General features: G+C 38.7%; 1 protein-coding gene across 19 annotated transcripts in view; it reads left to right on the forward strand.

The window, feature by feature from the left end:
* Nucleotides 1–24913, forward strand: part of ZNF521 (zinc finger protein 521) — a 267984-nt gene that overhangs the window by 96450 nt on the left and 146621 nt on the right. For all 19 annotated transcript variants that reach the window (XM_038390425.2, XM_043507963.1, XM_038390423.2 and 16 more), the window contains one exon: nucleotides 17918–21270. In XM_038390425.2, the coding sequence (XP_038246353.1) occupies nucleotides 17918–21270 (3353 nt within the window). The remainder of the gene's footprint in view (nucleotides 1–17917; nucleotides 21271–24913) is intronic.

A 24913-nucleotide genomic window follows, 5' to 3' on the forward strand; every position in this document is an offset into this window, starting at 1 on the left:
ATGTAAAAAGCTTGCAACTGTTTCATGTGGCATGCAGCCTGATTAATTGGGAGTGTTTGAAGACTGATATAGAGTCAGTAGTTGTTTGCTGTGATATTTTTCATATTTCTTTGCCAAGTAGATCACGATTGGACCAGACTGTCGTTGACCTCCAATGTATCCATGTTAGAGCAGGATGGAGTGAATAAGCAGTTTGACTTGACTGAATTTCAGGGGGTTTTTTGGTTTAGCTTATGCCCACTATGACTGAGGTTAAGGGTGCTGGAACAATTTTTATAGTGGGGATGCTGAGAGCCATTAAACCAAACTGTAAACCCTGTGTATAATGGAAACCACTACAAGCCAGTTCCAGCACCTATGTTCCAGCAACCCTAGTTCCAGCACCTATGGCCTTGCTTGCTAGTGAATGTGTGAAGGGAGGCTTTGCTTTTCATTTCATGTAAATGATTAGTGCCTCATTCAAAGATTAGTATATGCCAGTGGTCAAGAGTGGCCAGTGATCAGTATCCTAAATGTCTTCACCAGCAAGAAGGAGCACATTTCCATACCAGTGGTAATGAATGTCCAGTTTATTTGAATAGTCTTGCCTATTTATCTTGAACATGGACCTCATCATAGTCCATGGGCCTTTGTTTCATCTAGGCTAGACTACTGTAATGTGATCCTAATTGGGTATGCCTTGAAAATGATCCAGAGGCTGCCACTTGCTCTTTAGGATAGGAGCAGAGAGAATATCTGAAAACTGATATGCTAGAAAATACAATCCCTGGTCTCACTATATAAAGCCTTTCAAAATCTAGCCTCTAAATGCTTGCGCAATAGCCTCGCACTCCACTTCTCTGCCTGGCAGTTACACTCAGCTGGATCTGGTCTGCTTTTTCTCAGTAGTTTCAATAAGAAGTAGGCCGGGGGCAAGTCTTTCTTGTCCTCATTTGTGGAACTCCCTCCCAGAGGTGGCTGCCAAAGCCTCTTGCTGGCTGCCTTTAAGGCATGCTGCAAGCCTTGTTTATTTCAGTTGGCCTATCCTTGGCTGTTTTATGGGCTCCCCCCCTTTGCTTTTACATCTGCTACCCTTTTGTTTTTCCCTTTCCTCAAAGTATTTAGGAATTGAATCTTTTGGGGGTAGAAGGGTCTCTTTAATTTAGTCCATGCAATGTACTGTAACTTGCTATTAGATTTTGTTTCCCATTTTTAATGTGTCGTATTTGGTTCTTTATGTTACAGTACAGAGATGCCTTACAGTTGGTGCCTTACAAATAATCAAATAAATAAAGTTTCATTTAGAGAAAGAAGGGTATGTCCAATATTGAAGTGCAATTAGACCTGCTTATGGTGAAATTTAGTTTCAAGGAAATACAAAAAAAGACCAAAACTGATCCAATGCAGGGCAACATGCAAATTGTAATTCCAGTCATACTGAACTTCTATATACCACAGTGCTTATTTTTGAATAAAAGTTCCACTATATGTAGTCAATAAGAAATGTAGCATTTAGATTTTGCTGATTAGTTTTAGGAATAGGTTAAGCATTTATATGCTGCTATGGAGACTGATTATACTGTGAGGTCCAGTATCAACAAAATAGAAGTCAAAACATGAGCACAGTCAGGAAATCTTGTACTGTAGGTGATAAATAATGATTTGGTTCATTGGCCACTTTCAGTGAGTCAAGAGGAAGCGCGTAATTGTAATCCTAGGGTACAATGTATTGTGGGCCTACCATCAAATGCTAGGAATAAGACAGCATGTGTTCTACATTCCACGTCAAATTCTTTAACCCCATCACCAATTTTGTTTACCTTTATCTCCATAGGCCCATCACATGAACAAATAAAAATGGGGAATTCATTATTACTACTTTATCATTTGCATTATGTAAGCTACCCATTGTGCTAGACATTGTACAGACCGACAGTAAAAAGACCTACCACAAGTGCTTACAGTCTGGTTTGTGATAAGATCAAACAGGTGGATGATACAAACAAATAAGTGGGGGGAGGAGGAGGAATAGCAAAGCAAGCACTGTTTAAGAAGATCTAAGATTTAAGAGATCTCAACTCACCAACCTCTTAGACATTGTCATCTGGAAATGCTTTATGGGCTGTTGTAATAATTGGTACTACAGCAGAAGAATGAGTCTGGGTATAATGTCATGCCACTTTCCTGAACTTGGGGAATCCAAGAAGTTACAGATCATCAATCTAAGCAAATCACAATTGTAAAATATTATTTAAAAACAGGATATTGAGAGAAGCCTGGTCCTGCAAAACAGTAAAATTATTAATCACTTGAATAATCCACATTAATCAGTACTGCTTAGTAGCAAAATTATCAATCAACTTGATGATCCAAGCAACCTTCCAAGGAAATGAGTCTATTTGGAATTTAAAAAGTGATAATGAAAAGATATAATGGAGAGAAAAATGACTGAGGAAAGATATAGAAACTCTTGAAAACCAGCTTTAATTCTGTTTCATTGTCACTAAGATGGCCATCCTCAGTAGGACCAAAAGTGTGTACTCAGATCTTTTGCTCTGAGACTAAGGCTATGTCTACACTGCACTTTTGTTGATAAAACTTTTGTCAGGCAATTGGGCGTGGAAAAAACACACCCCTGACCAACAAAAGTTTTACCGACAAAAAGCGCTGATGTGGACAACACTTTGTTGGTGGGAGATGCTCTCCCGCTGACAAAGCTACTGTCGCTTGTTGGGGATGTTTTTATTTTGCCAGCAGGAGCGCTCTCTCTTGCCGGCAAAGGCCAGCTACATAGGATACCTTACAGCAGCACAGCTGTACCTCTGTAAGGTATGCAGTGTAGACATAGCCTAAACCATCCCTTTCTTTCAACCTTGAGAAAAAATAATCCTCCCAAAAATAAGGCTAAAGATCAAAAGAAAGAAGTCAGTAAGTAATGCAGGGGAAATACCCCCAAAACAAAACAGGTGTAAATGAAACCAGAGAGCCTTGGAAATCTGAGAGGTTATACTTAACATTGCTAAACGTACAGTTAGTAAAATCAAAAAATTAAAATGCAACTAAAATAGCACATATTTAATGTGCTGGGAGAGAGGGGGAAAATGGCAGGCTATTAAAAGGACCCAAACAGCAACTTCAGGGCAGTGCCAGAAGCCATCTTGTGCCAGCTGATTGAAATGAATAATCTGGGATGTACTGCACAGCTGTATCATTGAAGCAAAGAAAATATTGTGCAGAATAGTAAACAAAATTTAGACTCTGGACCAACATATTTTAAATACTGGAAGTGGTAGATAATAATTGTCTGTGATCCTGCAGTGCTTCATAGACAAGAAAAGAACGATGGACTAACTTGCCTCTGATGAAGACCAAAACCAATTTTTTTTTTGTTGGCAGCTATATGGATGGATAACTGAAAACTTCTGAACATAAAAAAAATAATAGGATACAGAGACTGGAGTTTAATTAGTAGTTTGTGTAATCAGTTAATGGCATTTCCACTGTTCAAAATGGACAGTAACTTTTTCATTCACTTGGAGAAGTGAGTTCCTCTGCTGTCCTAGAACATTTCTGTTTTTGTGGCTCAGCAGAGTTGAAACTTTTAGAATTTCAGGAAAAGATGGCAAAAAATCTGACTAGAAAGGATCTTTAGTTTGTAGAGCTGGTTGATGACACAGGCTATTGAGTCCTTACAGAGAATTGTTTGTCTTCTGGTTTTAGATGGCTTTAATTCCTCCAAATTGCTCCTTGAATAATAGGAAAAAGGCAATTTGAATTTCAGTGACAGATTGGACATAACAGGTTGCAACTATTAGGTCTAATTTTACCATACTGAGAAATAAAATTGCCTAAACATAAACATCGATCACTGATGCAGTAAATTAATTTGTACAGAAAAAGTAGTTTAACTGCAGTGCACATTAAACATAGAAAATTTTCAGAATTACTGCTCTCTGAATTAATTTGTACACTTGTTTACTTGTTAAAAGCATGGCGTAAATTCTTTTCTCTTTTTTTTTCCTGTAAGTTCACAATGTAAAAGGTGAAGACAATCATAATGATTGCTCAAAATGAACAGGTTCAATTTTCTAAACTATTATAAGCATAACTTAGGTTGTGGTTTGCTTCTGAATAAGTTAATAGAATTTCTAAAGATCTCTCTGAAATACTGTTTCATGCTAGCAAGGCAAACATGGCGTTTTAATAGGTCTGAATTGTGTTTTGTTAAGAATTGGTAGTGTGAAGTAATTAAAAAGTTTTATGATTTGCTTCAGCAATGAGTTTACGTTCACATGTGCCCTCAAGCTTATTTAAACCATAAAAATCTTTCAGACTGCTTCTTAAAAATAGTATATGTGTGTCTCCTTCCTTACACTGCCTCCTCCTTCCTCAAAAACTGTTTTAAATACTGTACGCTATAATAAAACTTTAATATACCATCTAGAAACTTTACAGTTTCAGCCACTCAGCAAAGTGTCTACCTGCTGAACTTTTTATTTCATTATTGCATTTTACTTTTAATGTAAGGGAACACATTTTCATTATTCTTGACCTACAGCTATAATTATATTGCTGCTAATCACATGTAATCACAAATTACATATAAGCTTTTTTAAAAGACTGTCTAAACCATAGTGGAACTGGAGCTGCCACTGTGGTTCATTTTGATGGTATCTGGTGTCTACTATTTTCAAGGACAGTAGTTCGATTCAAATACAGTTCTGATAAGTGGCAGGTTTTCATGTCTTTAATGCCCTGACAAGGGCATCGCTCTCAGGAGAGAGAGGTGAAACCAGTTGGAAAGAGGATTCCTTCTCTTCTTCTTTGTGCTGACACACCAAGATAATGGACAATTAATAGAAAACCTTCTCTGCAGGGAAAGTCTTGGGTTCTCACAAATATAAAAGTACCCAGGGGGTGCTGAGATACAAAGGGGAAAGGGAAAAATAAAAACAAAGTATTAAACACACAAATAAAATGTTTAATAACTGTTCACTTATTGCTTTTTCACCTGAGATTATGGTGAATGATCCGTACAATCAGTATCAGCAGCCTGAACTGCTTTTTAGATCTGGTTCACTGTATTTGATATTAAATGTTACAGAAATTTTTCCATTTTTATAGCTATGGCTGTCATTTCAGTGGCAAGCAAGAGGGCTGGGTTCTATATTTTTCTTTTCTTTGATACTAGTTATATGGTTAAGTTACAGCTGTGTGCTGTAATTGACTAGTTATGTCATGCTTTTCAATCACCAAAGCATGTTATGGAGGACAAACCTAAATAAACTATCTCCTTTCCAGATTTTCCAGTCCCATAACAGATTTGCAGGATGTTCTTCAGATTTTCGTTCAGGGAAGCTATTTTACTGGATCAGTTTACATAATTCAGATGGTCAGTTTCATTCACTGACCCTTTATGTTTATGCTTTACTGTGCCCTGGTAGTGCAATTCACTACCCTGGAGTGTCTGTAGCATGCCAGAAAAGTGCTGCTCTCTTTTGTGTGCAATCTTCTGCTCTGCTCAGATACTTCCAAAGTAACTCCTACATAGGGTCATGTAGGGGAGGAGTCACAGAGGTCAACTACAATTGCTCACACTTAGGAGTCAACAGGCAAACTACCTTGGGGATTATTACAATGCCTGCCTGTATGCTGTTCCTCCACCAGATTTAGTGACTGATGATGTGCTCATGTGCCTCTGTATCCAAGTATATAGAGAAAAGACATACAACGTTTCCTGAAGTTAGACAAACCAAAGATTAGTCTAAACTGAGAATGGAACAGGTTAACTGTTCTTTCTCTCCCCTAAGCTTTCATTTGTCTCTAGCAGCACTGAGCTGTCAATATAGTGTACAGCTTCTGATAAGTGTGGGTTCTCCTAAGCCTGAAGAGATCTGTCTGATAAGATAAGATGGCCTTAAAAAAAGAGAGAGAGAGAGAGAGAGAAAGTACGTTAACTGCTTTGACTGCAAAACACCCCCTGGTAGCCGGAGATAAGACACCTTGAGTTGTTCGGAAGACCTTAGACAGGATGTAAATGAAGCCAATAAAAAACACTCATTTCAAATCCAGCAACTGTTCTGCTCTACTCTTCTTTCCAGCCCTGACAGAAGAAGGCTTAATTTACTGTATTTCACACCATGCTTCCATTCTAAACTGAGGAAGCTGCAAAGGAAAGGGTTGTTTTACTTACAGGTTTTTAACAAAGCAAAGATATCTAAATTTCTGGACAGGATTCTATTTCAGACAGTTAATCATGAGTTTCAGCAGGCTTTCCAAAATGGAACTAAATGTAAGAAAAGAATAATGTTGTCTTTTAAAAAGAATCTCTCCTTCCTATTTAGAATTAAATTAAACCACCCAAACATTACTTATAAAAGTACTTATAAAAGTACTATTAAAGATCTGAATTAAACTTTACATTTTTTAAATGTAAGAACTTCAACTGACTGCATCCCTTACTACTTTACCTATGTGTGCTTCAGTGTACTGGAAGCTGTGAGCATAATTGATATGATTTCCTTGTATTTACACAAGATAGTGTTAATTTTTGTTCTTATCAGTTTTTGATCTTGCATCCATGTCGGGCTGCTGAGCCCATCAGATCTCATTTACAGTAGCTAAGAAGGGTTAGGTCTGGCCAGTAGTTGGATTGGAGATGTTGCACCATTCTTTACCTCACTTGTTCTACTTGCATTTTCCCTTCACGCATTGACACATGCTCTCATCCACACGGTTGTTCACCTAGAGGCTCCAGTCAGGCTCTTTACTTCCTCCTCCCCTCCAGGGAAAAGAGCAGTGGGTCGAGCTTGGCCCTCTGTTTCCCTGTTCTTTGTCTCCCTTTCCACCACACTTCACATCTCACTGACCTGAAAAAAAAGGTGCAAGGATGGTTTTATCCTGCACTGTCTGTAGCTGCTGCTAGAAAATGTATTTGCCACCTACTACCTTGCTGTCAAATCACCACATTAATGTAAAAATTGAAGTGACTTGTACTGATGCAGCTTACACTGGTTTCAAACTGAACTAAGCTTCGCCAGGGCAAGTCACTTTTTACGCTCGTTCAGCGTATCTACGCTAAGAGTTTGCACCAGTGCAGCTATGCTGAGGCGAAACCCCCCAGTGTGAATATGGACTGCTAACTTGGACGAAAAGTACCACCCATCCCTGCCGTTTAAAGGAATAAGCAGTTGTGTATTGTTTGTTTACTGTGTTTGATTCTATCATACTCTCAAATAATGTAACTTACTACACTGCTTTTGCTTTATTATCACTACCCTTTCTCTTTCTCCTTTAAGAGATCACAGTATGTCTTTTCCTTGTATTGTTTTTTATCTCCTCCCCTATATTTTACCTGACTCACTTCCCCCCATCCAAATGAATCTAGCTCTCAGTACCCTATCTCTCTTTTCTCACTTTTCCCATCATTTTATTCTTCCTGCCCATACCCATCCACTTGCCCACACACCTGTTCATCACCCACCAGGCATCCTGTCATTCAAAGGACTAGATAGCTTATAGCTTAAAGATTGAACATGAGGACTAAACTAAAAGAAGGGAATCGTCCAGGGGATGAGACAAGCTTGTGCTTGGTTTTCTACCAAGGTGTTTTCCCTGAAACTTTATCAGGGGCTCCATCTGTTGTTTCAGCTCCCTGGTGGCTGGGACAATGCGCGTGTGACCATAGAGGCTTGTAGGTCAGATGGAAGGCTATGCAGATAGCTCTGGTTTCCAGCAGAATCTCTCAAGTTCTGCACACTTCAGGTGAAGAAAAGGAACAAACTCTGCCCCCTTCTCCTGCTGCCTTCTCCCCCCAAACTCTGACTGGAGAATGGGAAGAAAACTCCCTGAGTACAAACATGCAAGACCAGATGTTCTTTTCTTCCTTTTCTGTGCTTGGCACAGAGAAGAGGTGAGCAAAGATGGTCTCAATGGACTTTTGTACCTGGGTGGCCTCCCTTCATTGCTTAGAGCAGATCCATTTTGCCAGCCTGTAGCAGCCATCTGAAAGCCATTATGTGATAGAGAATGTGTTGACTACACCTCCTCTTGCCCTGGATGTGCTTTGTATTCTCTCAGCTGCAAAGGTGGCACCATAAGTCCATTCAACTGGTTCTGTGCTGTTGGTGAATTCCCCTTATGTAGGGAGGGCTCATTTTGCTGCCTTTAAGCAGCCCTTTGCTGTTGAATCAGTGACAAAGGGCTGTATTGCAGGGGAGAATTAGGGCCACAGAGTTTCCACTCCTATTCACAGTGGTAACTAGAGATAGTGAGTCTCAGCAAAAGCAGAAAAGCTATGAAATTACTCAAGTCTAATAAAGAACCTGACCCATTTTTTCTCAGTCATTCATAGTTGTCCTTAAGAAACAGTGTCAACACTACTACTAGTAACAACCCATAATGATTATCTTCCTGCTGCAATTTTGCATAGAAGATGTCGTTAATCATTTGGTTTGTTTTAACACTTGGTGTTAAATTTTATATAAAGATTTCTAAGAGAAAATTAATATATTAAAATGAGCTTGGAGAGGGGTTTCCTTACCTCCCAATATCTTAATCTTTGACGTAATTGTTACGGGGATGACTTTTTCTGACCCTAGTGACCTTCAGTGGAGCAGTTCTGGTGGTCTCTGACTCATACTGTAGAAACTCAAACAACAACAGAAAAAGAAATAAAAACAGAGTGGAAGAAATGCAGTTTTAAAATTTTTTTTGTTATGTTTTATCTGTAGATAAATGTGTTCGTTGACTCAGTATTTTTTAGTCTGAAATAAAGAGCCCCTGTAAATTAATTGTCTAACATGGGATTCTCAGTTATGGAACATGGTAAAACAAGCTCGGAGTGTGGTGCCTGTCATTTGTTATGTGTTGGGGAATCACTGAAGAGTGATTCTACCCCAGCAATTGAAATCTTCTTCTACTTCCCCCCCTCCCCTGCCTTGCCTTCAAAAACACAAAGGCTTGGTTTCCTTAAATAAATTGGATGGTGACTGTAGTCTCTAGCTAGTTACACATCAGCTTTTATTGAGGTTAAAAGTGAACTTCTTAAGAATGCACTGTTTTCTCTTTAATTTGGCTGTTGAAGATGGAATTCACTGAGCTCCATCTGTTCAAATGAACTTTAAGTAACAAGCAAGGAAAAACGTTGATGTTCCTTTCCACATACGTAATAGTAATGTGTCTTATGAAGAAGGCATAATGACCTGGAGACTTGGGTTGGCTTAGGAGAGCAGTACAGGAATGTTAGCGACTTACCTGGGCAATAAAGGGATTTTACAAAAAAAAGCATTTTTGAGGTCTAAGCTGTTGTTTCTGGGATCTGTTTTTTTTATCACAATATTTAAAATTTGGGGCGGAGAACCCCACCAACTGCTGCTGTCAGTGTAGAACCCCTTCAAGTGGCTCTCCCAGTAACCCAACTGTTAATGCATTTAATTGGTCCTCCAAGAGTAGTTTTGAAATAGTGATAGATTTTAAAAACATCTGTAAATTATAAATAATTTTTTAAAGTTCACATTTCTCTTTTGAATACCCATTACAGAGTATTAGTTTTCAAGTAGTTCAATAAGTTATGAGACAAATGAGTGAGTTTAATGTGGGACCATTGATGTGAAAAAAATGTGGTGGTTGTATTATTAAAGTTGCAGCTTTTCCAGACCTGTTTATATTTTGGGTCAGAATAAGTGGAGGAAATTGTGAAATAATGCCTGTTTTGTTTAAAGTGACATTAAACTTCAACATTTTCCGACGATCCTATTAAAAAAGTATAAAACAATAGCCTTGTTAGACAACTTGCACATTATGATACATTCTCTATCATGTTGACACATAATTGGAAGACCTGAGGATAATACTTATTTGTACACACTTATCACAAATTGAACAATATTGTTTTATATCAGTAATATCTAACTTCTTCATTCAACATTTGTTTTCACCTGCATGTTCCCATAAGATTCTTTATCTCATTTTCAAGGTAGCCCTGCAGACAATTAGCAGCAGTAATAAATTAAAATCTGTCCAGCACTAAAACATAAAATGGTAATTATAAGTAAACTATACAATATATAATACCCACTCTGCTCAAGTAACCACAAGAAAATGCAAAGATTTAAAACGTCAGAAGTCTTTGATCTTCCCAGTTAACTGACCTACCTGGCTGACATTTATTCTTTCAATTTTTAACGTGAATTTTATATTGTAGGGGTCATCCTGAAAATTAGCAAGGGTGTATGTTTGTGCGCATGTGCACACACACACACAACACAGCACCCAGCACAGTGGGATCTTGGTCTGTGGCTGGGGTAATACATATAAATAATAACACACAACACACATACACATGCCTATATATAATTACATAACATATATACTTGTGTGTGTGTGTATATAAACAATGTGCATATATGTCCTGTGCTAGATATACTTGATTTGTCAGTATTTTTTAATATTCCCTTCAAAAGTAACCGTTGTTGTAAATCTTGGTCCTGTTAAGGAAACCTTGCTATGTAGTACTTGCCCATACATCATGCTGAGTCCCATAAGGACAGTTATGTGACCAGTCTGCCGTTACAGTTAACTAGCCCAGGTAGCAAAAATATATCAGCAAGACCAGCACTTGGGAAATGTCTGGGCATCTGTAGTATTGTATCTTTCTTGTTGGTTGTGCGATAATCCTGCAGTATTAGTTCTTTTTGGTGACTCTTCACTGCAGGTGAAGGAAAGGATTTTTCTTATAGTTATGGCCTAGAATTGGGAGTCAGAAGATCTGGGTCCTATTTCATCTCGATCACAGATTCCATTTGTGACCTGAGGACAATCTCTGTGCTTCTGTAATCCCACCAGTAAAAACGAGGAGAATCCAGTAATGCTTTATATGGGTACTGTGAAACTTAATTTATTAATCTTTGTAAACACCTGACAGTTGTGGATCAGAGGCAAAACAGACATTTTGTTATTTTTTTACGCTATTAAAAGGTTTGCTGCAATTTTTTCTAGAAACAAAGCTTGGATTGTTTAAATCATATAGAAAAATAAGGCACAACAGAGCAACCCTTCTGCACTGCAGAATATTCCAGTGAAAACGTGTGTATGTCATGCACTTGCCTAGAGTCTAACTGCTCTTTTCTGAAGCAGCACTGTTCAGTCAGCAGCACCAGGGATCAGATCACTTTCAAGACTTCACAACTACTGAGGCTGGCACATGAGTGGCTGGCTGCTCGCACCACAGAGGTGCTTTGTACTCTGATGCTTCCCTACCCCCTGCCCCCATGGAATAACTCCTTCTGGTATTACTTCACTTTTCTGTTAGTGATCACTTTCCCCCAGAAATATGACTGAACAGGTGTTACTCTGCTACTAACTGAGTTTCCAGCTGTCCTCCTCCAACACAGACCAGGCAAAATCTGTTGTTTAGTGCTATTAGGCAGACTAGAGAACTATCAAGCCTGAGATGGAGGTCTTCCTTGCAGGATATGGCAGTTTTGTTGCCAGAAGATGGTCAGGAAGGCCTGGCTGGCTAACAAAGACAGTCCTTCAGCTGCTGGGTGTAGTTCCAGTTTTGCATCCCCTTTGGCAGCAGCACAGAGACTGCTGCAGTGTGGCCAGCCAGCAAAACTAGGAAATAAGGACCTCTTTTATTTACTCAGGCTGCTGAATCATGGGCATTTCTGTCTGCTTGGAGAAAAGTCAGGCAGCTCTACTTTCCACTGGAAGTCTCAGGAGTGTTTGGTACTTTCATCTCAGAGTGTTCACACACTTGTTTTAATGTGCTTTATGGAAATGGTGAAACTCAGCGAGTACAGTTGCTGTAGAAAAACATCTGCACTAACTATTCACACACACTTGCATCTTTAAATAGACTTTTAGGCCTTGGAGCTGATTTCCAGAAAAGTTTTTCAGTTGTGAGAGGTAGATCTCTCTTAGAGCCAGTTAGTGTGAAGTGACTGGTTCCAAAAATTAAAAATTTACATGGACATGTTAAGTGCATTGAAACGCAGAATACTTGCCATAACACAAAAAAGGCATTTACAGTAAGTAGCACTTAGTGAGCACCGAAGGAAAAAAAATACAAGTCAATACAGAAAATATAGTTTAAAACCCCAAGAAATACTCTATAAAATACTAGTCGTATTCACCCGCCTAGATTTGCACATCTCCCATGGATTTCAGTGGCAGTTGTACATGTGCATCTGAAGGTACAATTTTGTCCAAAGTATTTTATAAAAAGCTTGTTAAACATTTAAAATTAATGTAGTAATGTTGATGTAGTTGAATGTGTAGATGTCTCTAAATTTATGCACATAGTTATATGCAGAGTAGCAACAAACTACTTATATTTTCTATTAGAGTGATTGTTGAAAAGGGATTTGGGGTCTATTCTCCTAACTGTAGGTGAAATTTACCATCTCCGCACACAGCCAGATTTGAGTAGGGAATTCTGTGGGGATTGGAGAGGGTAAAATTTTCTGGCTGCAGGTCTGTTCAGAGTAGCTCTTCTGTAGCAGCCCATAGGTTAGAATAACAGCTGCTGCAGTAGTGTAGTCGAAGGTAAACTGGGATAAACTGAGTTCACCCACTTCTCATTTGGGGAATATGAGCTTTACTTTAGGTTTATCCATTTCTTTTTTTACCACTATACCACTGAGCTGCTGCTCTTCCTCACTTCCTATGTATGTTATGGCCGTGGAGTTATGGATCCTGTGACTCTTTATTAATTGGCCCTAAACCTCACCAAGGTTACGTCTACACTGCACACTGCTGATGGTGGTGTGTAGCATACATGGAGCTACTCGCTGCAGTGGCTGCGTCCACACTGAGCTGTGGAGCTATGTGTGTCAATGAAAGACACTGGCAGCAAGGAGGCAGCGGGCAAAGGCTTTAGCATCTCCCGCTGCCAGTGTCTTTCGTTGCAGCGGGAAAAGCTGCCTGAGTCTTTCCTTGCTGCCGGAGTCATTTCTGGCAGTGTCGACGCGGTGGCCCTGCTTGGGCAAGCAGAGAGCGGTGAAGTGTATGTATTCACATACATACCTAAACCCTTCAGGCATATCTTTACTCTCCTAAGCGTGCCTCACTGGCTACCCTGCCATTTATGCCCCTGTTGGGGGGCTACGCATGTGTGTACACTCCATGACATCAAAAGACGTGCAGTGTAGACGTAATTCAAGTGTGTTGGCCCTGTTAAAGGCTAGCACAGTGTCTCCCCTTATGGCAAAAAGTACATGCAGAAGTCTCTACCTCATGCCTTCGTGGTTGGTCTCCTTGTGGCCCTTTTCATGAAGCCACACCGCAGCATTTAAGTGGTGTAGAGAGGAGTGTGTGCAGAATTTTTAATTAGGAGCTATTGCCTTATACTGATGTTATCTGGGGGAATTCCCCATGAGTTAGTAGGCAAATAGTTCCTTTTATCCCACTGAAGAAGTAATTTTCCCATTTTAAAATATAATTGCAGAAGTTAGTCTTTGCAAGTCTTAATTTTTTTTTAAATGAGGTTTCTTTTTTTATGCTGAGGGTTATTGCACTGAATCATTTTGGACTTGATTCATAAAAGCGCTGCAAAGGAAAGGCTTTTGTACTCTATTAACCCCGTTCCCTTTCTACTTTTTTTTTTACCTTGTATAAAAGCTAAAGGAACATTCTCCAAACAAGCAAAGGTGGATGGGGGAGAAGGAAGGGAGCCACCGTTTTCTTATATCTTGGTCACACCTGGAACCTGAACCTGGCCCTACAGCTTGCCTGGAATCCATTCGAGATTTACAAGCTAAAGGGAACGGTTATGTAATAGGTAAAACCAGGCAGACAGTGGCCACAAGAAGAAAGTGATTTAGTACAGTGCCAGTGACCGTGCACTATTTATAACACTTCTTGTATATTTCTCCAAACATTTATACAACAATATGTCATGCCTGGATAGGGTAATACAATTTAATACTGAATTTGGTTCCAAAATATGGTAGCCTAGGCAGTTGCAGACTACTTTTCTTTGCTCAGTTGCATGACACAAATTCCTGTTTACCTGCCAGCAGTGTACTGGTTCATCTGTCAGACATGTGTTTGATTTTTAAAGGACAAAGAGTGTGTGTGCGTGTGTGTTTATTTGTTTTAACAAAGCTTGCTGGAAAATTTCACTCAACATAAAATGGTGACAAAAATGTGTAAGGGTGGTCGGGGGGAGATTAAAAACTGAATTTTTTGTCCTGTTTTGCTATCTGCTCTAGTTTTTAAGCCAAAACCAGCCATTTGAAAGTGAAGAATGTAGATTTTCACCAGAAGGCTTGTGTGAATGAAGCAGCCATTAGTGTGACAATTAAAAAAACCCAACTGTCCAGTAATTATTTAGTATCCATCCTGAACAATGAAAAGCTTTGTTAAATGTTTTTGTAGATGATAGGTTGTTAGTACCTGGAAGGAGTGATATTTTGAAAGAAAATAAACACCTTTGTTATCTGTTCAGCAAGATGGTAGGATTGTTTGTTTGTAGGGCTGTCAAGCAATTAATCATGCTGTTAAACAATAATAGGATACCATTTATTTAAATATTTTTGGATGTTTTCTACATTTTCAAATGTATTGATTTCAATTTCAACACAGAACACAAATTATACAGTGCTCACTTTATATTTATTTTTATTACACATATTTGCACTGTAAAAAGATGTAAAAGAAATAGTATTTTTCAATTCACCTAATACAAATACTATAGTGCAATCTCTTTGAAAGTTGAAAGCATGAAAGTTGAATTTACAAATGTAGAATTATGTACAAAAAACCCTGCATTCAGAAATAAAACAATGTAAAACTTTAGAGCCTACCAGTCCACTTAGACCTACTTCTTGTTCAGCCAATCACTCAGATGAACTCAAATTTGTTTACATTTGCAGGAGATAATGCTGCCTGCTTCTTGTTTAAAATGTCACCTGAAAGTGAGAATTGGCATTTGCGTGGCACTTTTGTAGCTGGCATTGCAAGGTATTGATGTGCCAGATATGCTAAACATTTGTATGCCCCTTCATGCTTCGGCCACCAATCCAGAGGACATGCTTCCATGCTGATGACACTCGTTAAAAAATAATGTGTTAATTAAACTTGTGACTGAACTCCTTGGGGGAGAATTGTATATCTTCTGCTCTGTTTCAGAATCATAGAATGTTAGGGTTTGAAGGGACCTCAGGAGATCATCTAGTCCAACCCCCTGCTCAAAGCAGGACCAATCCCCAGCATTACCTGAATTCTGCCATATATTTCATATTATAGTAATCTTGTATGATGACTCAGCACACAGTCTGAACTATTGAACTCTTGGTGACTATTGAAAGCAATCCAGAAGATTTGAATAGGATATTTTAAGAAAATGACATTGTTATGTTGGAAAAAAAACTCTCAGAATAGCTTCAATCAGAGTTGGCAACCCTATGTGTAAATATATCACGATGCTGGCTACAACAATGCTATGTGGACGCCTGTTCTCACTTTCAGGTGACATTGTAAACAAGAAGTGGGCAGCATTATCTTCTGAAAATGTAAACAAACTTGTTTGTCTGAGCGACTGGCTGAACAAGAAGAAAGACTGAGTGGACTTGTAGGGTCTAAAGTTTACATTGTTTTGTTTTTGAGTGCAGTTATGAAACCAACAAAATCTACATTTGTAAATTGCACTTTCATGATAAAGATTGCACTACAGTACTTGTCTGAGGTGAGTTGCAAAATACAATTTCTTTTGTTTATCATTTTTACAGTGCAAATATTTGTAATAAAAATAATTATATAAAGTGAGCACCATACACTTTGTATTCTATATTGTAATTGAAATCAATATGGTTGAAAATGTAGAAAAACATCAAAAAAAATTCATTTTTAATAAAATTCAATCGGTATTCTATTATTTAATAGTGCGATTAAAACTGTGATTAATCACAATTAGTTTTTTTAATCATTAAATGTTTGAGTCAATTTGTTTAAATGTCTTTTCCGTAGGCCAATTGGATAGTGTGTATGTGTGTGTTTGCCTGTGCACGTGTCTGTGTGTATGTGTATGTGTCATGTGTAGGTAATTTGTAAAAACCTCTCTTTCAGAGTAACAAACAAGAAGATACAAAATGCAGTTTTCAAGTTATATTGAAAAGCATTGTTGCAATGGGCAGGGTTCCAGGATTGGTGTTTGGTTGTTTTCTCAGAGTTAGATGGTTGCCATCTGGCATTGATAGTGAGATGGCGTTGTCATCAGTTTCTAGAGGCAGGAAAGGAATGAATCCTCATCTGTTTCCTGTGGATAAGCAGGAGGCTGATAATCTAGTAAAATCTTGTTACCTTAAAGAAAGCAGGCTTGGAATTTGTTTACATGATAAAAGCCAACTCTAACTTTCATGTTAATATGATAAGTTTCTTTGTTAGAGGGTTGTAGATGTTAAGAAACTTAGCATTTGTTGAAAAATATCTTAAGAAAAATACCTTCCTCATGGGTTTTTTCAGTCATTTTCTATAGTATTATCTTAATCAACTTTGTTTTTAAAAGGAAATAAGACAACGATGTTGCCCCTGGAAGGGAATAAGGAATTATTTGTTTTAGATGGGGCTGTTGGGCATTTTTTGTATTTTTTTTTGTTTTAAGTTTTTATACTAAGAGAAATGTAGTCATTAAACCACAGTACACCGGACCCTCGCTAGAACGCAGGATTTGGGATCATCCGCGGTACTGCAGTGACCGCGTTATAGCGGGGACCGCGTTAAAATGAATTGCAATTAAAGTAATTAAGTTTGGGATCCATGGCTGCGACTGCGTTATATCCGAATTCATGCTAGATAGATGCACGTTCTAGTGTGGGTCTGGTGTATTTGTTTGTTTAAAAGGAAGGCTGCAGAAATCCCAGATGGTACCTGCTAAGCACTTAGTTAAAACTCACCTGATTCAGAAGCAAAGTAATATCATGGATAACTAATTTAGTTTAATAGCTGGCTTGTGTTTTGTTTGTCATTTCTTTGTTATTCATAAATCTTTCAGTTTTTACTATAATCATGTATCATTTTTTCCTGTTTCCAGTTTTTCACAAGTTGCTTTGTCTATGATCACCTAAAAGTACAGGTTCTGTTTAACTAAGGAAGTTCAGCTGGCTGAGACTTTTGCAAAAAGGAAGAAATGGTGGGCAACCTCTTGAACTTTAGAAACAAAATACACTGTTGGGAACTGGCTCTTATGAAACTTTCTCATTTTCCTTGATCCCAGCTGACTTAGTACAATAATATTTGTTAGTTTGTTTTGAACATTTAATAATCCATTTGCTGGCTTGAGGTTACCAAATGGTAGTTATTGAAGAGATTCCTGCAGCATTTTTTTTTAGAGAAGACATCATTTTTATTATGGTTTTGTCCATTTCCTTTCTTGTAATTTTTTAATATTATTTTGTTGAGGGCACCAAAGTCTATATCAGTAATAACCCCTAAAAGATTTCTGTTTTCAGAACCAACTTTAAGGGGAAAAAATAGAAGAAAAGAACAGGGAATTTTTATTAAATACTAGGAATGTGGCTTGACTGCATTAATTGTAAATCATTTTTGTAATATTTCCTTCTTTCACTGATTCTTCAGATGATCACATAATATGCAAATCATTTTACAATGGATACAAAAGAAACATTAAATATATTAAAATCTGCATTTTAATAAAGTTGTCAATGTATAATATATATCCTGCAACTGAAAGAGGATGATAAAAAAGCAATAAAAGGATAATATAGGCACAGAACTATTTAATAACTTTTCATATTTTACAGTTTGATAAAAATAAATGTGGGATTAAAAAAAAGCTGTTGGAGCTGAAAAGTATCCCATTCCAAGTTTAGTACATTGCGTATTTGTTTCAGCTATTTGCATGTTTATACACATTTAGTGTATCCTTTGAACTCCAGAAGAATAAGCATATGTGCACTTTTTTTCCTCATTCCAGATGGAGTGGATATTGAGGATGACCCCACTTGCTCATGGCCAGCTTCATCACCTTCCAGCAAAGACCAAACTTCACCAAGCCATGGAGAAGGTTGTGATTTTGGTGAGGAAGAGGGTGGCCCAGGATTGCCTTATCCGTGCCAGTTCTGTGACAAGTCATTCAGTCGGCTCAGCTACTTAAAGCATCACGAGCAGAGTCACAGCGACAAGCTCCCTTTCAAATGCACATATTGCAGTCGCCTCTTTAAACACAAGCGGAGCAGAGATCGCCATATAAAGCTTCACACGGGAGACAAGAAGTATCACTGCAGTGAATGTGATGCGGCATTTTCAAGGAGTGATCACCTTAAAATTCACTTAAAGACTCATACATCCAACAAGCCATATAAATGTGCCATTTGTAGACGTGGATTCCTTTCGTCTAGTTCACTGCATGGTCACATGCAGGTTCATGAAAGAAACAAGGATGGTTCTCAGTCTGCCTCCAGGATGGAGGAGTGGAAGATGAAAGACACTCAGAAATGCAGTCAGTGTGAAGAAGGCTTTGATTTCCCTGAAGATCTTCAGAAACACATAGCAGAATGTCACCCCGAGTGTTCCCCTAATGAAGACAGGGCTGCTCTTCAATGTGTTTATTGCCATGAACTCTTTGTAGAGGAAAGTTCTCTTGTAAATCACATGGAGCAGGCTCATAATGGTGAAAAGAAGAATTCATGCAGCATTTGCTCAGAGAACTTCCATACCGTGGAAGAACTGTACAGCCACATGGATAGTCACCAGCAGCACGAATCATGCAATCATAGCAACAGCCCTTCTTTGGTTACTGTTGGCTACACCTCAGTATCTAGCACCACTCCAGATTCAAACCTCTCGGTGGATAGTTCAACAATGGTAGAAACGGCTCCCCCAATAACAAAGGGTCGTGGAAGAAAGCGGGCAGCCCAACAAGTACCAGATATCACTGGTCCTTCGAATAAGCAAGCAAAAGTTACCTATAGCTGCATTTATTGCAACAAACAGTTATTTTCAAGCCTTGCAGTTCTGCAGATACACCTGAAAACTATGCATTTAGATAAACCTGAACAAGCGCATATCTGTCAGTATTGTTTGGAGGTGTTACCTTCACTTTATAATCTGAATGAACATCTTAAGCAAGTCCATGAAGCTCCAGACCCAGCACTGATTGTTTCTACCATGCCTGCCATGGTCTACCAGTGCAACTTCTGCTCTGAAGTATTTAATGACCTCAACACTCTTCAGGAACATATCCGATGTTCTCATGGGTTTGCAAACCCTGCTGCTAAAGACAGTAATGCATTCTTTTGTCCCCATTGCTACATGGGATTTCTTACTGATTCTTCTTTGGAAGAGCATATTAGACAAGTCCATTGTGATCTTAGCAGTTCCCGTTTTGGTTCCCCTGTACTTGGAACCCCAAAAGATCCAGTAGTAGAAGTATATTCCTGTTCCTACTGTACTAATTCTCCAATATTTAACAGTGTCCTTAAATTGAACAAGCATATCAAGGAGAACCATAAGAACATTCCTTTGGCATTGAATTACATCCACAATGGAAAGAAATCTAGAGCCTTGAGCCCCTTATCTCCTGTAACTATTGAGCAAACTTCTTTAAAGATGATGCAAGCTGTAGGTGGTGCTCCTCCACGTCCTGCAGGTGAATATGTTTGTAATCAATGTGGTGCTAAGTATACGTCTCTGGATGGTTTTCAGACTCATTTAAAAACCCACCTTGACACTGTCCTGCCAAAACTGACCTGCCCTCAGTGCAACAAGGAGTTTCCAAACCAAGAGTCGTTGCTGAAGCATGTTACAATTCATTTCATGATAACTTCCACATACTATATCTGTGAAAGCTGTGACAAGCAGTTTACTTCAGTGGATGACTTGCAAAAACACCTGCTTGACATGCATACGTTTGTATTCTTCCGCTGCACCTTGTGTCAAGAGGTTTTTGACTCCAAAGTCTCCATTCAACTACACCTGGCTGTGAAGCACAGCAATGAAAAGAAGGTATATAGGTGCACATCTTGTAACTGGGACTTCCGTAATGAAACTGACCTACAGCTTCATGTTAAACACAATCACCTGGAGAACCAAGGGAAAGTGCACAAGTGCATTTTCTGTGGCGAGTCATTTGGTACAGAGGTGGAGCTTCAGTGCCACATTACTACACATAGCAAAAAATACAACTGCAAATTCTGCAGCAAAGCTTTTCATGCTATTATATTGCTAGAGAAACACTTGAGGGAAAAACATTGTGTTTTTGAAACTAAAACTCCAAACTGTGGAACAAATGGAGCATCAGAGCAAGTTCAGAAAGAAGAAGTGGAGCTCCAGACCTTGTTGACAAATAGCCAGGAGTCACATAATAGCCATGATGGCAGTGAAGAAGACGTTGATACATCTGAGCCCATGTACGGTTGTGACATTTGTGGAGCAGCATACACAATGGAAACTCTCCTGCAGAATCATCAGCTTCGAGACCACAACATCCGACCTGGAGAAAGTGCTATAGTTAAGAAGAAGGCAGAGCTGATTAAAGGGAATTACAAATGCAATGTGTGTTCTCGAACATTCTTCTCTGAAAATGGGCTCCGTGAACATATGCAGACACACTTGGGACCAGTGAAACATTATATGTGCCCAATATGTGGTGAGCGGTTTCCATCTCTTCTGACCCTTACTGAACATAAAGTCACGCATAGTAAGAGCCTGGACACTGGAAACTGCAGAATTTGCAAAATGCCTCTACAGAGTGAGGAGGATTTTTTAGAGCATTGCCAAATGCACCCTGATTTGAGAAATTCATTAACAGGATTCCGCTGTGTGGTATGCATGCAAACAGTGACCTCTACCTTGGAACTGAAAATCCATGGGACATTTCACATGCAAAAAACAGGAAACGGCTCTGCAGTGCAGTCCACAGGGCGTGCACAGCATCTTCAGAAACTGTACAAATGTGCTTCTTGCCTGAAGGAATTCCGCTCAAAACAGGATTTAGTGAAACTTGACATCAATGGTCTGCCATATGGTCTGTGCGCTGTTTGTGTTAATCTCAGTAAAAGTGGTAGTCCAAGTGTCAACATCCCTTCAAGCAGTAACAGACAAGGCTTGGGTCAAAATGAGAACTTGAGTTCCATTGAGAACAAAAGCAAGGCAGGGGGACTGAAGACTCGCTGTTCTAGTTGCAATGTTAAATTTGAATCAGAAAGTGAACTCCAGAATCATATCCAGTCAATCCACAGAGAGCTTGTACCAGACAGCAACAGTACACAGCTGAAAACACCACAAGTATCTCCAATGCCTAGAATCAGCCCTTCTCAGTCTGATGAGGTAAAACTTTTTCTTTTGCTGTTGCTGCTTTTCACCTTTTTGATAAAACTCCCCCATTTTACACTGCCGTTTTCTCAGGCCTTATTGTTATTTGCCAGGAACTGCTTAGATTGAACCATGGAATAGTTCCTCCCATAGCTGTTAGCTAGCAATTACTTGCTTTTTGATATGCCTTGTGTTTTGGCTTGATTGGTGTAGAATAGGACTAATTCCAGTCTCCCTAGGATATTGTCTTCTGTATTACTGAGAGACCAGTCTTCATGCCAGCACAACTGAGATCTGGAATCTTAACTTAGCTTCATTGCAAGTCGGAATCCCTTGCTATATGGCTTGTGCTTATGGCAAAAAGTATGACACAGAATTAAAATACATAGAGCCAATATGCTGGCAAAAAGGATGAACATTCAAAAAATATTTGTGAACAACAAATTGGGGAGTTATTTTTGTAAATTATGTTTCAGACGTTAATTTTTCCTTTCGTTGCCGTACTTTGATTAAAATGAAACTCAGCAATTTATCACCTACCTAGGGTAAATGGTGAAATGGGCTTTCTATGGCAATTCCATTTTTAATTTTCTCTTTATTAACAATATTTTAGATAGCAGAAGGTCACCAATGCACCAAGTACCTGAGGATTTAAACTTCATCTATGCAGAACAACTTTAAAAGTAAAATTACACATAAATAGTAGTCCCAAATTTTTGAAATATTTCTTCTGCTCTCACCTGTTTACATTAGTCTAAGAGATAATGTGGGGGTGGTATTAAGGGTGGAGGGAAATGTCACAACTGATCCATGTGGGAGGTGAAGGGAGAGTGTTTTTTACCTTAATATGTTCAATGAATAAAATGAGTTAATTAGCATTTTGGGGATGAGTTCTTGCATATAGGACTCTCAACAATTTAGGAAACCTAATAGCTCAATACGCGCGCGCACACACACACACACACACACACACACACACACACACACACACACACACACACACACACACACACACACACACACACACAGACTCTCGCTCTCTCTCTCTTTCTCTATTCCAAAAGTAGCTTGTACCCAAAGTCTTGCTAAACTTTGCTATGGGATGCATATTGATGTAGCATGGGTGGGGAGAATGGGCCCAAATGATTGTTCTCCCACCACACCATATTTGTGATGCCATCTGCTAGAATAAACACACACCTTAGAATAGCACATGATGGGCTGACTTGCCTTAATTCTTTGAAAAGTCATCTTAGTTTCATTTCACTCTTCTCCGATATTACTTGTGGTTTCTTGAGGCTTACAAAGGTCCCTAGCTCCTCAGGCACATTGAAAACCTATCCTGGTTTGGGGAAGTCAAAAATCCACATAGTTTCAAAGAATGTCCACTCTCAATAGATTTACTGCCTTTCGATTTTCATATGAAATGTTTTTTTTCAGACTGATAATTCTTAAATAACAGATCTTTAGGCCATTTTTCAGCCCTTCCATTCATCATTCATATGTCCTAAAGTTGCCAATCAGCTCCCCATCCACTGTTTATAAACTATGTTTTCAGTTATTGCAGTTTTAGCCTCTAGGTAAGTGACCTTTGGGCCCTCAAATCCTTTGCTCATGGCAGACACGATAACCTTGAGAAGGTTATTAAGTCCCTTATAGAGTGTCAATACTTTTAGAGATCATCCACAAGCTTCACAAAGCCAAAGGCTGATAAAAAGCATGTCTTGTTTTTTAAAAACTTCAAATTTAAACTCTGGTCAATCTGCAGCGACCCAGACTCTGTAGCAGTGAAAGTGATCATAAGTAACAGCAAAACTCACTTTGTAGATTTTTTGTGTTCAGACAGAAATTCAAAGTCTAAAAAATAACAGAGTGAAAAGTAAATTGGATTTCTAAAACTGTTAGTAACTGAAAGTGTTGTTGTTATAATAAATAAGGACATTTGTTGTTTTGAATATGATTTGTAAGATGACAACATCCCATGGAAAATGTATCTACTTAACATTGCCAGTAGCTAATTTTTGAAAAAATTGTGACAAAAATTTCCATAGTGATAAATAGAGCAGAGATTCCATTTGCTTTATTGGGTGTTACGTGGTTTGAAATGTTGAACTGGATGTTAGGAGCTTTCTAACTACTGAAGCGAGAAAAATATAAAGAGTTGTGGTCCCACGGATAGTTCTGCAAACCCTTCATTATTCAAGTAATGGACATACGTGCTAAGGAAACTAAAACAATGTTTTTCAAAGGAGAAGTGGAAGGTGAGACTAAAACTTATATCTCTTTAGATGATTGTTTCTACATTTGAACTAAAAAGAGGAAACTGCTCAGCTTCTCTTTCTTCTTTGTTCATCCTGTACAGAGAACAAACCTAAATAGATAGTTCACTAATACCCTTTTTCATTATGTGCATATAATTTCAGATCTTTTAGTTACTAAAAGTTACTGTAACTGTTGATAAATGTCTAAAAGTGGAGAGGCCCTAGTATTGTTTCTGTACTTAATGAGCTATAGGGGTTTCAGAAGTTCCTGAATTACTGCTAATGCATAGTGCATTAGCTCATTAAGATAACAGATAGAATGATAATCTGAGTGGTAATTAGTGTTTAGAGGTTGAGAAAGAGGTGTGGTCTGAGTAGTGGACGAGGGACAGAACTCAGTCCTAGTTCTGACTTTGATTTCTTTGTTGACTTGGGCAAATCACTTTAACCTCTCGGTATCAATTTCATCATTAGTAAAACAGGGCTAAAACATATTTATCTCAAAAGGGTGTTGGGAAGCTTAATTAGTATAAATGTTTGTAAGTACTTGGAAGATGAAAAGCATGTATAAGTGCTAGGTATTATTACTTCTGTTGCCCCTCCTTAAAATGTTGTCATACTTAAGTTAATGAAGCACATAATGGGAGAACTCCTAATTCAGCAGGAAGCTTTGTAGCTTTGCCTTTACCTTTTGAGACTTAAGCCATGTCTGTAACAGATTTTGGTCAATGCAAGTTATGTCAGCATATAGCTCCTGAAATTTGTACATTGCTCAAGCATGTGCATACTTGGCTGCTTGTGCCGGTGCTGCACCATCAGTGCACCACAGTTAGGTATCACAATGTGCCAGGTGCTGCTGTCAGGTGCCATGCCTTTTGGGGGATTTTTGCAATGCATTTTGGGTAGAAATGAGTTGTGCAGGGATCTCTGGGAGCTAGAGGTCAAGTTCTCAGCTTGCAACTTTCTCCATTCCATAATGCAATCCATAGCTCATATTTTCACGTCTTTATTTAAAAACCTGCACAGCACTTATCAGTGTCCACCTCTTCTGACAGAAGGATGGAGCCCACAGATATGTGTGCACTATTTTTCTGAGTGCTGCAAATATAGGATGCGTGATTCTCCTGTATTTGCAGACCCATAGGAAGTACCACAACAACGGGGAATGACAATTTCTTGGAGGACAGATTGCTGAGGGACACCGTGAAAAACAATTCAGGATTATTAGTGGCATTCATGGAACAGCTGCAGATGGTGGAGCACTGTTTCTAGGCCCAAGAAACGAGCATTTGTGGGGTTGCATTGTAATGCAGGTTTGCGACAATGACCAGTGGCTGCAGAACTTTTGGATACAAATGGCCACACTCCTGAATCTGTGAGCTCAGCTCACCCCAGCC

This window comes from Dermochelys coriacea, chromosome 2, assembly GCF_009764565.3.
Source record: "Dermochelys coriacea isolate rDerCor1 chromosome 2, rDerCor1.pri.v4, whole genome shotgun sequence".
NCBI classification, from domain to species: Eukaryota; Metazoa; Chordata; order Testudines; family Dermochelyidae; genus Dermochelys; species Dermochelys coriacea.